Below are 17219 nucleotides of genomic sequence, written 5' to 3' on the forward strand. Positions count from 1 at the left end.
CCTGTTTTTCTCTGTTGCTATCATAACATGTTATTTCATTTGACATGTAAGAAACAAAGTAATTCGGGGTCTAGCTACGACTGACCCCAACCCAATCCTTTCAAATATTTCTAAATGGATAATGGATCTAAACTTAACTCCACAGATAAATACTTATTTGGTTGATCCTCTTATATGCACACGGAATGAATTTCTCTCTAATTCTCCTCCAAACCACGAAATGAACTTACCTGTCCTATGCTGCATAGGTCTTTTTGAACATTCAATAGGACTAACAGGATGAGCGTATTGCTTTTTGTTTGATGGTCAGAGTGTTTTAACATTTGCAAGATTTACTAGTTCGACCGACAAAATGCAGGCTGAGCTTTTTATAATCTTGCAGGGGTCGAAACACGCTTTGAGAGATAAAATCCACCTCAAGAAATTTGGATAAATAACTATGATCTACAAGTTTTGTTGACTCTCCGAGGAGATATGTATATCCCCTGGAACCTCCTCCCCTCCTACCTTGAACTGGCTAAACTAACCTCAAACTTCTCAAATGTAGTTTTCAAGTGTAAAAACAATCTCTGGTTTAGGACCCTACGCTCTTTGGCCCTCTTTTCAATCACTAATAGAACCCACATTCTCCCTTTTTTGTATGATGTACAGTACAGGCTTTCTGTTCTCTTTAAGCAATATATTTTTTGTTCCATAAAAAAAAAAAAAAAAATATCTTGTTGTATGCTTTAGTGAGTGTTCTAACTTTAAAGTCATAAATCTAGAATTTTCACTAACAAAATATAATTAAAAAAGATTTCATGAGCCATATAGACATTGTCAGAGATGGATGGCCCTAGAAGTAATGAATAATGGGCCTAAATTGCCTTAAGAGTCTCAAGCTTGGACTGTTTCGGAATTAGAATTTTGGCAGTACCCTATAATGTCCTAAACAGTACGAAAAGGTGCCGGTTTTCGGGTTTCGGTTGGAAATTGACACCCTTAGACTCACACTGTGTGGGTCTTTGAGCATTCGTACAACACAGAATTCCGGCACGAAAACCCTAAAACGCGATTTCCCATCTTGGAACTCCAAATTAGGGAAACTTCACCTACTTACTCACGCAGCGCTAAGTGAAAATCTGTATTTACGCCTCAGATATCTCATACTGTCCTAGAACGCCCTCGTTACTGTTTCCTTGGGAGAGCTTCTGGGTTTTGTTGCTTACTAGCAGTAGAGGAGAAGCGGGAAAAGTTGAATCTGGTTTTCATAGTAAGGTTTGGGGCTTCAATTTTATTCTTTACAGAGAGGTTTTATATTATTGTCTTTGGGTTTGAAAACGATGAGCGAGATGAAAGGTAATGAGGAAGGAGGAGCAGATATGCGCGAAGCGGTTGATGCCGAGCCGGCTGGTAGGGATGTTGAGCAAGCACAGTTACTTCACTCGGGTGAAAACCAAAAACCTGTCGAAAATGGGCATTCGCCATCCGAGCCATCGGATGATATGAACGCAGATTTGCCTACGGGATCTCATTCAAGCGATGACCAAGCTTCTGATGCCAATGGGTCGCCTGAAAGTGATGATGATGAGACAGGTCCGGTGAATCTGCCACAGCCGGAAGATGCAGAGCAACTTGACGGATGTATAGTCAAGAAGGCGGAAGATGAAAATAGGGAGGAATCTAAGAATGCGGTGAAGGGAGAGGAAGCAATTCCTTCTGTAAAAAAATGTTTTGAGGAGACTGTATTGAATCAAGTTACGGTGGCAGAAGAGTACCCGGTTAAGAAGGAGGGCTCCACCCAGTCATTTCTTATGGAGACACAGTCGTTTGAGGGTGACGATTCGGGAACAGAGGAGGAACAGGCTGCATTCATGAAGGAACTAGAGAGCTTCTTCAGGGAGAGGAGCTTAGAATTTAAGCCTCCGAAGTTTTACGGAGAAGGATTGAATTGCCTGAAGTAAGTCTTCACCTTTTCAAGCATTTAGCCCTGCATCTGTCTACAAGTTTTCTCAGTGTTCGCTAATTCATGTGTACTTTTAACTGGGTCAAGGTTGTGGAGAGCTGTGACTAGGTTGGGTGGCTACGACCAGGTATGCATGACATCTGCTTGGCTTGCTCCCATCCCATCCCCATCCCCAACCCCCCACCCCACCTCACCCCACCCCCACAATATTCTTTATGGGTCTACTTTATTTTTTAAGTTGCTAGGTGGTAATAGACATGGGATTTGTCTAGGTTTAAAAATGTTAACTTTGGGGGAGCATGCGTTTTCTGCTTGAAACGTCACAATACATAGTTAAAGAAGAATGATCCTATCCCAATAACCTACAGATGGTAGCTTTGAGCGGTTCATTTTAGTTTTCTCTAGTATTCGCCGGGCTTATTTTATGAATCAGGAATTTTGTTTTTCCCATGGACTCTGGGAGATTTGTGCATTGTATTTTAGGTTTAGCTAACACAAAATGTGATTGGTCTTTTCATGTTTGTGTGTAATCTTTAGGTAACAACATGCAAGTTGTGGAGGCAAGTTGGAGAGTCCTTCAAACCACCAAAGTAAGAATTACGATGTTGGATAATTTGGTTTGAATATCCCAGCTGTATGTAGCTTCCATAGTTCTGTGTGCTTTCTCTCGATTTTAGAGATAAAATGTTTACAGTGTTTCTCTTAAGTTATTGTTCCTTTCTTTTGGAAAATTGTACTTCTCTTGTGTTGATAAATGTCATGGGGCTGTTGGGGTATCTTTTTTTTTTTTTTAAATCTTATTTATTATTTACCATAACTTGTTGACAAAGTAATAGAAGTGGAGTGGGGATTGTAGTGGATACAGACCTTAAGAATGTTGTGGTGGATGTTCTACGAATTGGAGATAGGATTATATCCATCAAACTGGTGTTGGAGAAGGAGGTTGTCAATATAATTAGCGCTTACGCACCTCAAGTAGGATTGGATGAAAGTTGTAAGATACAATTCTTGGAACACATGGATGGATTAATGCAAGGTTTTAATCAAGGGGATAAAAATATTAGGGTTTTTGTCAAATGCCCCCCTGAAAATGCCCATTTGTCCAAATGCCCCCTTACAACTTTTCTAATTGCAAACTCCCCCCTACTTTTAAAACAATGGAACACTTTGGTCCTTGCCATTAATTTGGAATGTTAAATGTTAATTTTAGGGTATCTAATGACCAAAATGCCCTCATCTTCTCCAAATGGTTTAGGGTTTGAAACTGAAAATCAAACCCTAAACCATTTGGGGAAGATGAACCCTAAAATCAAACCTCCAAAATATGATAATCTAAAGAAAATTATTGCAAATTACTATTCAATTTGTCTCATTATAAATCAGTTAAATTGTGCAGACCATTAAATGACTGAAATTATGAAGCAAATTTGACAAAATGAAGAACAAATCCACGAAACGAATGGAATAATTTTGATTGGAGTTGCTGTGAGCCAAGTACTGGCCGTACAGTTTTCCTTCCCCTTCATCATCGATCCTGCCCCTTTTCCTTGCTTTGGTTCTTCCACTGCTGCTGGAGGTGTCTTCATCTTTAATTGTGACTTCCGCCTCCTCGAGTAACGGTTTGACTACTCCCTCTACCTGATCTTTCTTCATCGACCTCCTAATTGTGACATCACAGATGATAAAATCAAAGACATTCTTTGGTACTACAGAAAAGCATTGTAATCGAGATCTTCCAGGGATATTATTGCTTTGGGGTTGTAGTGGGCCTTCATGAGGCAAAAAATCTTGGAAGAAATTGGAGATAGTGTACCAAGTGGACTGTTGGAATATTGAGAATCCCCTGTGGTTAGATTGTATAGACGCTCAAGAACAAAGAAGGGAAGTTGATTTTCAAGCAGAATCAGGTCGCACTTTATAATGTGAGACACCTATGTCGCATTCAATATCGGATCCTCAAGGTGTCTGGGCTCATAATTAGTCCTAAGGATGAGTTCAAGTATGAAACAGCCATCAATTAGCATCATTTTTCAGATTTGACTTGGATGATTTCCGAGTAACATCTCGGAGCTCTATCTTCCAATTTTGTCATAGCCTTAACATAATCGCCCAAAGTTGCCTGAGATTCCCGGCTGAGAAAATCATTTAGATACCGCAACTTTTGTGCTTCCATGGGCTGTAATTGTTTCTCAGAGTGGTGAAAAGGGCCGATTGAAACCATGCGAGGTGTGTAAGCTTCAGGTTTTACTTTCAATTTGTAACATAGCTATGTCCAGTAATCCAACCACAAATTTTTCGGAGGTTTGATTTTCAGTTTTGGAGGTTTGATTTTAGGGTTCATCTTCCCCTAATGGTTTAGGGTTTGATTTTCAGTTTCAAACTCTAAACCATTTGGAGAAGATGAGGGCATTTTGGTCATTAGATACCCTAAAACTAACATTTAACGTTCCAAATTAACGGCAGGGACCAAAGTGTTCCATTGTTTTGAAAGTAGGGGGGAGTTTTGCAATTAGAAAAGTTGTAAGGGGGCATTTGGACAAATGGGCATTTTCAGGGGGGCATTTGACAAAAACCCAAAATATTATAGGATCTGAATAGACATGTTGGGAGAGATCGTAGAGGCTCTGAAGGCGTTCATGGAGGCTATGGAGTTGGAGAGGAATGAAGAGGGGACTTCTATTTTGGACTTTGCAGTAGCTTACGATATCCATTGTGAACACCCTTTTTGAAAAGAGATAGGAGCATTTGATTACCTATAAAAGTGGACATTATTCCAGCCAAATAGATTTCTTTGTAGCAAGAAGTTTTAACTGATTGTTTTGTAAGGATTGTAAGGTTATACCTAGGGAGAGTTTAACCACTCAACATAGATTGTTGGTCCTAGATATGTGCCTCATTTTGCAGATTCGTAAGATAGGGGGGAGCCTATTTGCCCTAAGTTAAGGTGTTGGAGATTCCTTGATTTCATTTACGGATAAAGTGGTCAAACAAGGTAAGTAGGACCTTGAAGGTGACACTAATTCGATGTGGATCGAGATGACATCTTGTATTAAGAAGGTTGCAAAGGAGGTATTAGGGGAATCGAAAGGTAAACGTCTTGTCCCTATGGAGTCTTGGTGGTGGGATGATGAGGTCTAAGCAGCCATTAAGACTAAGAATGCTAGTTTTAAGACATGACAAAAAGGACTATGGAGGTAGTGGATCTAAAAATTTATAAATCTGCCAAAAATGAAGTGAAGAAGATTGTGGGGAATGCTAGGGTGAGGAAATATGATGATCTTTATAACAACCTGAATACCAAGGAAGGGGAAGAAGTTATCTATAGGATAGCTAAAGCAAAAGAAGGAAGAGTAGAGATGTCAACCATGTTAGATGGTAAAGTATTAACAAGGGATAAAGACATTATGGAGAGATGGAATGAGTATTTTTGCACTCTCCTAAATGTAGACGTTTCGAGTAATAATGCCCCAGAGGGATATAGTACTCATTGTGACATCACTTGTCGTAGATATATATGCAAAATTAGGGTGTCCGAAGTCAAAGAAGCCTTAAGAAAGATGAAAGTTGGCAAGACACCAAGCCAGACGGAATCCCAATTGAAGTGTAGAAGAGCCTAGGATTATGTGGATTAGGCTGGCTAACCAAGTTGTTTAACAAGATTTTGAGTACTATTAAAATGCCGGATGAATGGAGGAGAAACAATGTGGTCCCCATTTATAAAAATAAAGATGATATTCAGAGTTGTAATAACTGTAGATGCATAAAGCTAATGAGCCACACGTTGAAGTTACGGGTGAGGGTTATCGATACACACTTGAGAAAGGAAACGACTATTTTGGAGAACTAATTTGGTTTTATGCCAGGTAGATCCACGATGGAAGCATATTCTTACTTAGGAGACTCATGGAAAGGTACAGAGAGGGTAAGGTGGATCTTCAAATGGCCTTTATTGACCTAAAAAAGCCTACAATAGAGTCCCTAGAGAACTAATCTGGCACATACTAGAGAAGATGCCTGCCCTTCCCTAACAGTTCGAGCTTTTAGGTGAAACAGTAGCGAACAACAAGGATCTATGTAGCCGACCCCATTTTGTTGGGATAAGGCTGAGCTGTTGTTTTTGTTGACGAAAGAACGCATCATTCATTTCAAACATTGAATTCGTTTTAAAAAGATTCCTAGGAAATTATTGCATGCAAATTGCCAATATGCATGTTTTTTCTCAAAACATTAGCAGTACAAGTTCACTCCCATAGTTTGTGTCATTATTTACTGGCCTAGCAGCTAGAGTTATATTTGGAATTCTGATATTTGTTGTTTAGTAAAACTAATGAAGGCTAATTTTTGCCTTGTTGTAAGATGTTTCTATAGTAGTTATTACGTGTAAATGTAAATCTGTTTTGAAACTGATTAGCAGACATTAAGTACAGTGGCCTTTGCGTTTGATACAGTAAGTGCTTTTGCCATTCAGTCCCTCCCTATCCTTGGTCCTCTGCACCGACACACACATACACAAAAAAAATAAAAATAAAAAAGAAGAAGAAAAAGCCTCCCCTCCCCTCCAAGAAAAAAATGTGAGTACAATTTTTATGTTTGGTGGTAATAACTTTTGGGTACCACCTTGAACTCACCTGTTGTTTTTGCTTGGCAGGACTTGCACCACTGTCTCCTGGTCTTTCCGATGTTTCTATGAGAAGGTTTGCTAAAGACCGACAGATTATTTCCTACTATTTTAGTGCTTTAGTTCCATCATCATCCTTAAATTTGCCATCTTTCTTTTCTGGATGCATCTAGACTGTTTGAGGGTGAGGGTTCCAGTTATTGGGACACTTGAGTGTTTTTGGCACGCCAAGGTTACTTATTGTTTGTGACTTGTGTAGTTGAATATTCTTAATAAAAAATTCTATTATGCAGATTTCGTGTAAAAAATAAAATATCTACATTCAAGTCTTAGAGGTCCTCCGTGTGTGTGTGATTGAACGCTGCAAACATGATCCCTTTGGTCAGTGACACACAAATGCCTTGGGTTTTATTGTTAAATGCTCCTTTGTACTGCAAAGACATTCCTCCTTTGCTTTTTTAGTTGTCCCAAATTGTTTGTCCATCACACAAATTAAGGCTCCTAACTAAAAAGCGGGCCTAAGGACCAAGGCATGGATTGTGGGCCTTTGGAAATCTATTTTCATGGTAGATACATAAAATGTGTGGTTGATTTGTATAAAGATATATGGAGAGATGAAAAATGAATTAGAATCAAGGTTCGACAACTAGGTCTCGACCAGGTCGAGTTTTCCGAGATCTCGAGATCTTGGCGAGACAGTCTAAATTTTTTTTTTGGTTTCGAAACAATGTTTCGGTGGGCAAATGGCCATTGTTTGCTTTGAAACTTTATGGGAAGCTTGTTTTAGGCTTAATAAACATATTTAAAGGTTCAAATTGAAAAAAAAAAAAACAAAAAACACCCAATTTGGTGTTTTGAATTTGAACCCTTGGTTGGCTGTAAGGCCGAACCCTTAATGTAATACTGTCTATTCTACACATTGTTTGAAAGTAAAACAAGTAAATTATGTAATAATGGATGAAGATTGACGACACATAACTTTGAAAAGAAATAGTTAAGACTAACCATAAGTCAATAATACATAACATAAGTCCCAAGTCCCAACAATAAGTCAATAATACCAACTAGGCAACTACCAAGTACAGTGAACAATAATACATAAGTCTTCCAACTCCCAAGTCCCAACAAGTGACTGCCCTTTGATTTTTGTTGTAGAAAAATCATTTTTTTAAACCAGAAAAAAAAATAGAAATAGAAAAAATATTTCGACACACTGTGAGGTCGTAGATGGGCCTCCGGTGTGTAACATATATATAATCCACACCCATACAACAACTATTACTCGTATTTTTCCAAAAAAATGGTTTTGTGAATAGTAAATTTACCTAAAATGGAAGTAGGCAGCACCCAAGTCTTCTTTGTAGTGAATCTTAGTAGAAATGGTGAAGATTTGGCCAAAAAAATGAAGAAACCACAGCTCCCTTGATGTTTTTCTTCTTCTCCACAGCAAAGAGCTCTAACTCGACCGAGAGAGTTCGAAATTTCGAACTAAAGGTCGAGTTTTAGCTTTTATATAAAGAACATTTCACTTAAAATCCGATATCTCGTGAGATTTTCGAAACCCATGAGATATCGGTCGAAATCTTGACCGAGATTTTCGAAACATGGCAACTTGAGATTTCGTATCAAATCTCGTCTCGGCTGGGTCAAGATTACCGAGATTTCGGCGAGATTTTGAACTATGATTAGAATGCATGACATTAGGTATCCATCAATTATAAATAGGTTGGTGCAATCCTGGGTTTGAAAATGCCATTTGGGATCACCATGGGGCCACTCAAAGAAATCTAGCCCAATCAATGAGGAGATAATGGCTTTCTGAATTTTTTTTTATCAAGGGGCCACTTGGTGGAAATAAAAGAACAAAGGATATAAGAGGGATTTACAATTATTTAACAGGGACAAACTTGGAAGGGATGATAAAATAAGGACAGGGGAGGATAAAAGAAGAAGGGAAGGGTAATATGGAAAGAAGGAATAAAAGGGAGGGGATTTGTGTTATTTCAATGAGATTCTGGAAATTAAGTTTCCTAGGGTGGAGCATTTCACACCCAAAATCTCAGGGTGAATGGGACTGTGTAGATGGAGTTCTATCAATTGTTACCCAACCCAAAATTAGCACAAGTAACAGGGACAGAGGGTAACAACAGTGATAAATAAAGGAATCAAAGATGGAAGGAATCAAATCTGTTATTGTGTGCTGATATACATTGTTGTAGGCCTTAGCGCCTCGAGCTTTTGGGATAAGCGGTTGTAACATGGTATCAGAGGCAGGAGGTAGGGCGTTCGATCCCTGGTAAGTGCGAGGGATTTGTGTTATATGTTGTTGTGCCTTTTGGTGCCACATGATGCTGTCACGTGCAGAGCCGTGTGTGTGTGTGGGGGGGGGGGGTCCGCAGGTGCAGTTGGTTTGTTGTGTGTTGATATACATTGTTGTAGCCCTCACTTAGCAACTCGAGCTTTTGGGATAACCGGCTGTAACAGAAACAGAGGCCAAGGTGGCAGAGTACCTGCGATTGCTGTTAGAAAAGCCAATAAGTTATACCCATGTTTGGGAGGTCCAGCCTTATGGCCTTGTTGGGGATGTCAAGATTTCCATTTTGGGAAGGGAGGGCTAGGGGGTTGGTTTGCAGGGTTTGTATAAAGTAACTTTGTTGAATGTTTCTGTTCAAGTTTCCTTTTTAATCTTTTCTTTTCTTGTCCTAAAAAAAGTTTGGATTCTCAAGTGCTAGCTTCGTTGCTGCTTCATGAATCCTACATTAAATTAAGAAGGCCATAACCTGGTGCAACTCCTGTTTTTTGAGGCTCCTAGGAGGGGTGGATTTGAGATGGTCTTAACCTTTTGCATTTTCGTATTGAGTGGCTGCTCTCAAGGCTTGAACTCGTGTCCTCAGTCGTCACACTAATTTCAAGCGTTCCACCATCACACCAAGCAACTGCCCTCCATGAAATCCTAACATTGGACCACCTAATTCACAGAGGGTTGGAGGTGCTAAATATCTGCTTTATGTATAGTTGAATACGAAGGATGAAGAATTTGGAGTATCTTCCTTGTGTTGATTTTTTTTTTTTTTGGCTATTTCAAGAAAGCTGTTAAAACTTATTGATGAATGGATGAGAGTAGTTAATGGCAAGTTGCATTCATGTCACATGTGGTAACTAACTGTGTTGTTTTTCTGTTTTAGCCCTTCATTGAGATCTGAAATGCTTGCTGGTTTCGTTATCTTTGAGCCCTCCTTGCCCCCTGGGCCCCCGAAAAAAATAAAAGGGGTTCTTCCTCAAGCTATTTAGTCCTTGCCCTGGGGCAAGCCTAGATATGTTTTAGAATGGATGCACCCTAAGCAACCTGAAATGTTCTTGCCACTTGAGGTCTGACAGTGCAAATTGTCAATACAATTTCACTGCTAGTGGGAGCCAATACATTGTTTGATAGTCCAAATTGTTGTAGTAAGCACGTCTGTCCACAATAACATCCCCTGCATGAGGTCCATGTACAGCATCTTGTGGGGATATTTGCATCCATTGGATTGAGCAAACACCTTCAGAATATTGTATAGAAAGTGTGGAGAAGTAGTTATTGAAAGAATTGGAGGCTTGGGTATAATAAGTAAGATTGATTAGCACCTTTATGTACTTGGCTCCAAAAATTTAGTTTACCTAGTATTCTTAATGGGATCCTGGTTCAGTCCTTGCAGCAGAATCAGGATCCTCAATAGACAGGATCACAGGGAGGTGAGAACTGCAAAACGGAATTCAGTTTGAGAATTGTTTGTCCCATATGATCAGCAACCAAGCACCTTCAGGAATCAACCAAAGCTACAGCGAACTAACAGCAGAATATAAGAGTAAGGTGGATTAATTCAGAAAGAAAAAATAGTAGGAACAAAGGAAGAAATAAGAAAGATATAAGAGGGATATGACCAAGGATTCTCACCAAGTTCTGGAACTTATCTAATCCTCTGTTATAAGAACATTGAGATTAGTTGAATCAATTCTTTGTTATGCTTCTCCATGTTTGCTTATTCTTTATGTTCTGTAATCTTTGTATCCTTCGGCATTTGTTATCTTTGAATCCCTAATTTTTCTCTTTACACAGGCACTCCTTGAATATGAAAGGCATAAAATGGGTGGTGATGAGATCCATGGACCTGTTTCTTCTACCCTTGCAGAGAACATGAGTGTTGAAAATCCGGTAACTTCCCCCACCCAAGAATTCTTTGATTTTTAAATATAGAGGCTAATTCTTGACCACTGTTATTAGAAGCAATGTATTTTACTGGTCATTATCAGACCTTTATTTTACTTTCTCCGAGCAATGGTTTGCCAGAACTGCCCATGATAAATCCTTTTCAGGAAGTGTCTTCTTTGCAGTCCGATGGAAAAGGCATATGGCCAATCCCTAGATTTTTCATATGGACAATTTATCATTTGATCTTCTGCATCAATAATGCATATAGTAGACCCATGGTTTTGGATTGGCCAATAGAGAATTGGCCATGAATGATCTGAACTTTAAAAAGGGATTAACTGGGATTATAACAGTTTTTAAGTTGGATCTGGTGTATGATGTTAAGGAGTATACCATCTTTAATATAGAGATGTACCAAGTTCTGGCTGTCTTATGCTCGCTCGGTCGAACAGTCTAGTGTCGAGTCAGGTGATCCATGATGTATTGTCTCCTATGTCACTTTCTGTCACCAATCATCCGTCTATTCTCCTTTTCTAGTCTTATATGCTAGTGACTCTGGGCGTGCCAAGTTTTGCCTTGCTACAAGGTCTCAAGTTCCTTCTCAATTTTGTGTTTTTGAGGGCGTCATAGTATATAGCACACTCTCTTATGGAGGCAGCATTTACGTAAATACATACATGGTTTTCAGAACCTGACTTCTGTTGCAGATTCTGAGTTTATACCTCTATAAAAAAAGTAGATTGGCTGACTTGTGCAGAAGACTTATTACTGTTAAATAATTGCACATCTTGTCTTTTTTATTGATATCTTGTAACCCATATCTGCTATATTTACTTTTAGGGAAGTCATAAATGATTGTTGACAATTATCTATGTTCCTAGAAGCTTTATATGGGGGAATTTAGAACTCACAATGTATTCTGGATTATCTTTATGTTGAATAAGTTAAGATTCTAAAGAAAAAGAGATCCAGTGGTGACACTTTTCCATGGGGGGGGGGTGAGAATCTGACATCTGCCTGGTGTGGCTGCTTAATGCAAAAGTTGACCTCAAACCAGTGAGAGATCGATTGCAGTGAGGATCAACACGATAAGGATCTATTAATGGTGTGCAACAGCCGCAACAATTTGGGACAACAGCAGCAGCACTCGCTTGACCTTCTGGGCAGAGGAGTGTCCATACAACAGCCCTGGTTTGATTGGAAGTAGCAGCAACAGTCATAAATAGCAGTAGTCACCAACAGGGAATCAGGGAATCGAGCAGGGTAGTTTGCAGGAGCAGCAATGGAGATCGAACAGGGGTAGGGAAGAAGAGAAGATAGAAGGAGGGGGTAGGGGGATGGGCCTCTCACCCACAGCTATCTCAGCTGTTGCAGCATAGGGGAAACACCCATACTCCATGGCTTAATTGGCCAAACAATTCTTTCTCAAATTCTCTATTTTCCATTAAGATCTGATGCCTTTTTAGTAGGCAAGCGTACAATAGAACTTCCAAAATTAAAAGCTAATTCTAAAATAGAAATTCAATAAATTAGAAACTAATAAATCCTAAGAGAAATTAACTAAATCTACTTGGCTTTATAATTCAGTCACAAAATAGCAACTTAAACAAATTAGAAACTATAAAATTTGAAACTAGGCCTAATAAAAATAGAAACTAAATGAAGTCTTCAAGTTGCATTCAATCTCCACCGGTTTATCCATGTTAGCCCCAAGTCACTGTTCACGTGAACAGTGTCATGTGGTAGTGTTCACATGAACAACAACTTTTTTTGTGTGTGTGAATTCTGTCTGTCTTCTTCATGCTTCGATCTACATCACCGCTTCTTGTGTTTGGGGATATCCTTGCAACCTTTGCTCAAGGCTGGTGACACTTTCCCATCTTCTTAGGCAGATCCACTCCTTTTGGCTCTTCCGTGAGAATCTCATTTGAGTGGGGGCAGTGGTCAACCGACTCCCTTGCTAATGAGTTTCCTAAAGGGGAAAGGGGGGGGGGGGGTTGTTAGGTTTTAGGGCTTGTCCATCCTACAGGATGAGCATGAGCATGCTCATGCAGTTTTTTCTTTTGGTCTATCTGTAACGGTTGTCCGAAGACCTTGGATTCTTCCTTACATGGTTTCTGTCAACAGGCAGGTGGTAATCAAGCATCAGGGTCAGGTAGGGCACGGAGGGATGCTGCAGCTCGTGCTATGCAGGGATGGCATTCCCAGCGTCTTCTTGGTAATGGTGAGGTTGGGGACCCAATTATTAAGGTCTGTGGAGTTAAATGACAAACCCTCAACCTGTGCTTGTGTTGGAACATTCTGTCCTCTTTGTGGTATCCATTCAATACACTGACCTTTTCCCCCCTCTTTTTTGTAGGATAAGAATTATGTTTCTATGCCAAAGCGTGAAAAACAGCTTAAAAGTGTTGGTATGGCTGTTTTGCAGGATCAGTGTTCTTAACAGCATAAGCCAATCGACATGGTTTCTCAGCTAAAGTTTAATTTTATTTTAATTTTTGTTTGACTTAGGTGTACATAAGCGTAAAAAAACATCTAACCTTGAACATGCTGTAAAAGCTGCGCGTACTAAAGTTGTGAAGCCACAGTAAGATCCCCTGCCCCTACATTTGTTTTTCTATTTCTGTGTTGAACTGTTGATCAACCGATTACTGTCTGATATTTCTTTTTGATGGTATGTTTATATGACAACTTTCTCTCTCATCACTTGGAATTGATTGTTTAATGCATTTCTTTGATTTTATGATGAGTCCCCCCCCCCCCCCTCCAAAAAAAAAATGTTCTCTTGCCCCATTACAACAACATCCAAGCCTTATCCCAACTTATGGGGTCGGCTAATTCAGTAGTTTTTTATTGTAGCCTCTTAAACGAGAGAATCTACTACACTTAACAAAAATGAGAAATAAAGGGTAAACAAAAGATAGTGAGAATCAAATAAAAACATCAAAAGGGAATTGGACTTTAATTTTTAGTACCCAGAAAAAAGGGCTTACCCAGTGCACGAGGTCCCATCACTGGGTCATAATGTACACAGCCTTACCCCCTGCTTTCGCAAGGAGGCTGTTTCCAGATTTTTTAGTACCCAGAGTACCTCAGAAATGAAGCTAGGCCTAATCTGGATATTTTCTTCTGCCAGAATGGATATCATGGTTGTTGATATTGGATCCCCTGCTGATTGGGTGAAGGTCAATGTGCGGAAAACAGTAAGCTAATCTAGACCCTGTAAGTAGAGGATGACAAAACATGTGAACTGAATTTTGATATAATTTTGTGTGTGTGTATGGTGCCTGTGTACAGAAGGATTGCTTTGAAGTCTATGCTTTAGTTCCTGGGCTTCTACGTGAAGAGGTACAGAATTTCTCCTGACAATCTCTCTTTCTATATATGTTTTATATATGTATCGTGCTTTCTAAGCCTTCCCATTGGGGAAGCCTGTCCTTGATGGTTGGTTGTATCTGCCACTTGGATATTTGCCCTGATCACCTGGATAGGTGAACTTATAGGGTAGACCTCTAAATTCTAATTGGCTATGTGGGCAACCTCAATTATATGTCCCATCATGTATCGGATTTCTCTGTTTGTAATTTTCGAACTATTCTGTGAAGGTGACCTCAACCATCTCCCAAAGCATTATTCTACCAATGCATGAAAAGCGTTTGCATTGTATCAGTAGATGGTGCTTTGAGATTTGAGCCCTATTTCACCCACAAGGAAGGCATAACCACAATCAAGGAAAGGAACACTTAACTGGCAACTTGGATAACCACTCTCATTTATGTTGTGTGTGCATGCTCGTGCATCGGGCACTATCTTTTTTTCTTTGTTTTTATTTATTTATTTATTTATTTATTTGGGGTGGGGTGGGGTGGGGGGGGGGGGAGCAGGAGAATAACTAATCATGCATTCATATCACTCTTTGGAGGCAAAATCTCACGTCTGGGCACCCAGAGCATTCTCCAGTCCTTTCCCTTGTAACTTTGCCACATGTTCATTGGTCAGAGGATCAGGATCTGGAGTTAGTTCTGTCCCTTATAAGAGATCAAATATGAATGAAATTCAGCATGAATGGATGATTCCATCCTGTGTTCTTTGGATCATTTTGCGAATGTCTAACAACATTCAAGTAGGATTTAAAAATCCCTAAAGAGTAACACAAGATCAAATGGTTAAAAATCATTTAACAATACTATTTTGAGGGTGCTGGTGTGAAGATGCAGGTTCAAGTTTGAAGTTAGCCACTTCACCTCCCTCTCTCTCCCCCCCCCCCCCCCCACCAAAAAAAAAGGGGGGGGGTCTAATCGTCCCTTCTTGGGGCCCTGCGAAACCAGGACTTGAACGGGGTTATGGTACCTTATTTTCAAGGTGGGACCACCTGTTTATAGGTCATCATTCTTTGTGTGAGACGTTACATGTTATTGGTGCCATGGTAAGTTTGCATGAAATTATTCGCTTTGAATTCAACTCTTTCTGAAATATTTGGGAAGATTTATGATATTTTAGGGTTGTGCATATCATTTGAGGAATGAATAATTTGGTCTGTTAAAAATGGACTCTATAAATAAACTAGTGTTTGCAAAAAAAAGTTTAAGAAAACTTTGAACTTTTTTTTGGGGGGTTAAAAATGTATTCTCTACAAGAACCTAAATTAGAAAAGGGTGGATTTTTGTCCCCGAATTCTGATAAAATAAAATGTTTAATATCTTATTAACCCATTCCTGACTTTCTTTTTTTTCTTCTTTAGTGCCTTTTTCTCATTTCAATTTACTCCCGAATCTGAATTTAGTACTACGATTAGTGTCCTACAGATACAGAGGTCTGGTAGCCCCAGATCCAAGGTTTTCCCCAAGCTTCAATTTCCTTTTGAAGCACTTTTTAATATTTTGCTGTTGGTTCTTGTGGTCTGAGAAATTGCTAAAAGGCTAGTTATAAGATCAGAATAAATAATGAGACAATGTTGCAGATGCCGGATTCTGTGGTCTCGAATCAATGTGCCTCCTCTGCACATATACTGGTAAAAAAAAATCAACTCTGTTGAATCCTTTTGATTAGGACGTCTGATAATGCCGTCAGGAGAGCTTAGTAATAGTACCTCAAAAATTTCTTCAGAGAGTAGCTTGAAGTTTATTCTATCCTCTTGCTGCACGTGCCCATAAATTTTTTTTTTTTGTCAGCGCATCATTTGCATTTAATTTTTGTCTCATCTTGAATTAACATTACACTTTTCTGTGATAGTTCGACAGACACAATATATTAACTTGTTTATCTGTGAGCTCAGGTACGTGTTCAGTCAGATCCAGTAGGGCGCTTGGTTATAACTGGTGAACCAGAGCAGCCCGATAATCCTTGGGGCGTCACCCCCTTTAAAAAGGTCTGTCTTTCTTTTAATCAGTACGAATGATAGATAGTGGGTGGGTGCTGTATAGTTCATTCTTTTTAACCATAATTTAGAGTTGAGATCTTCAAGGGGTGGGTGCCTGGAATCCCCAAAATGTTGAGGTTGAGAAGATGAGATGACAAATATACATGAATAAATAGTGGGTCCAGATGTTTAAGATCATAGGTGGAAGACTAAGGCTGCATTTTGTATGATTTCCTGGAATGCATTATCGACCTAGAATGCATACCAAACGCAGTCTTGTCATTAAAAATTAGTCATTTGATCATTGTTGGCATGATGTTGTCTCATGGATTGGCCTATGAAGGTGCTAGGATCCTCCTTTTTTGATGCAAGAGTGCTGGGTTTCTGCTTGAATTTCAATTTTGTAATATAATTCTGTTCATATACCAACCTTACCCATGAGTAGTGCTTCAACTTTTTGGTTTTTTAAGTCACCAACACAGATAGCTAGTGGCAGCTCATCTGCTGATCTCCATTTCTCAATTATAGAACTTGGACATGTATTGACTGTTTCATTCAAGCGTGTATTACAGTAACTGGGTTCTTCTTCCAGGTTATCAGCTTGTCGTCGAGAATTGATCCTCATCACACTTCTGCTATAGTGACCCTGCATGGCCAATTATTTGTACGTGTGCCTTTCGAGCAGTCAGATTTGTAGGATGTGGAACTTGGTACCCTTTTGCCCATTTCAATTCTCTAGAGGTGACAACAATTATGAATTAGGTAAAGCAAGATTATAGGGAATATATCAGACATGAGCTCAATTTGTGCATATGGTTATTTACTTCATGAAATCATGCCAAATACTCCAAGTATGTCTGTTTTAACTTATGCCTTGGTATATTTAACTTGCAATTATGTGCAGTACTATATTGATATTGTAGCGCAATCAGAAGTTTCTTTAGCTGGGATCCACTGCGATAGCCCTTTATTGTTTTTTGACATTGTGGGATGTTGAAAGAAAATTAGATAGTACTCATAATGGGAAAATTACTTTGATTATACGAAACAGTTGTAGCATTTACAGTTTTACATACGGCGTTTAAATTTGTACAAATCTACGCAAACT

The 17219-nt window shown here is 39.2% G+C and overlaps 1 protein-coding gene across 1 annotated transcript; it reads left to right on the forward strand.

The window, feature by feature from the left end:
• The first annotated feature begins 1194 nt into the window (after positions 1 to 1194).
• On the forward strand, positions 1195 to 17063 carry LOC122660332 (AT-rich interactive domain-containing protein 6). Its single transcript, XM_043855588.1, has 12 exons — positions 1195 to 1939; positions 2033 to 2072; positions 2483 to 2535; positions 6594 to 6639; positions 10660 to 10755; positions 12880 to 13002; positions 13112 to 13163; positions 13264 to 13339; positions 13889 to 13955; positions 14050 to 14100; positions 16028 to 16120; positions 16704 to 17063. Exons 1-12 carry the CDS (start codon positions 1323 to 1325, stop codon positions 16806 to 16808), a joined length of 1419 nt encoding a protein of 472 aa, XP_043711523.1. The 5' UTR covers positions 1195 to 1322; the 3' UTR covers positions 16809 to 17063.
• Positions 17064 to 17219: the final 156 nt, after the last annotated feature.

Source organism: Telopea speciosissima, chromosome 4 (genome assembly GCF_018873765.1).
Source record: "Telopea speciosissima isolate NSW1024214 ecotype Mountain lineage chromosome 4, Tspe_v1, whole genome shotgun sequence".
Lineage (NCBI taxonomy): Eukaryota > Viridiplantae > Streptophyta > Magnoliopsida > Proteales > Proteaceae > Telopea > Telopea speciosissima.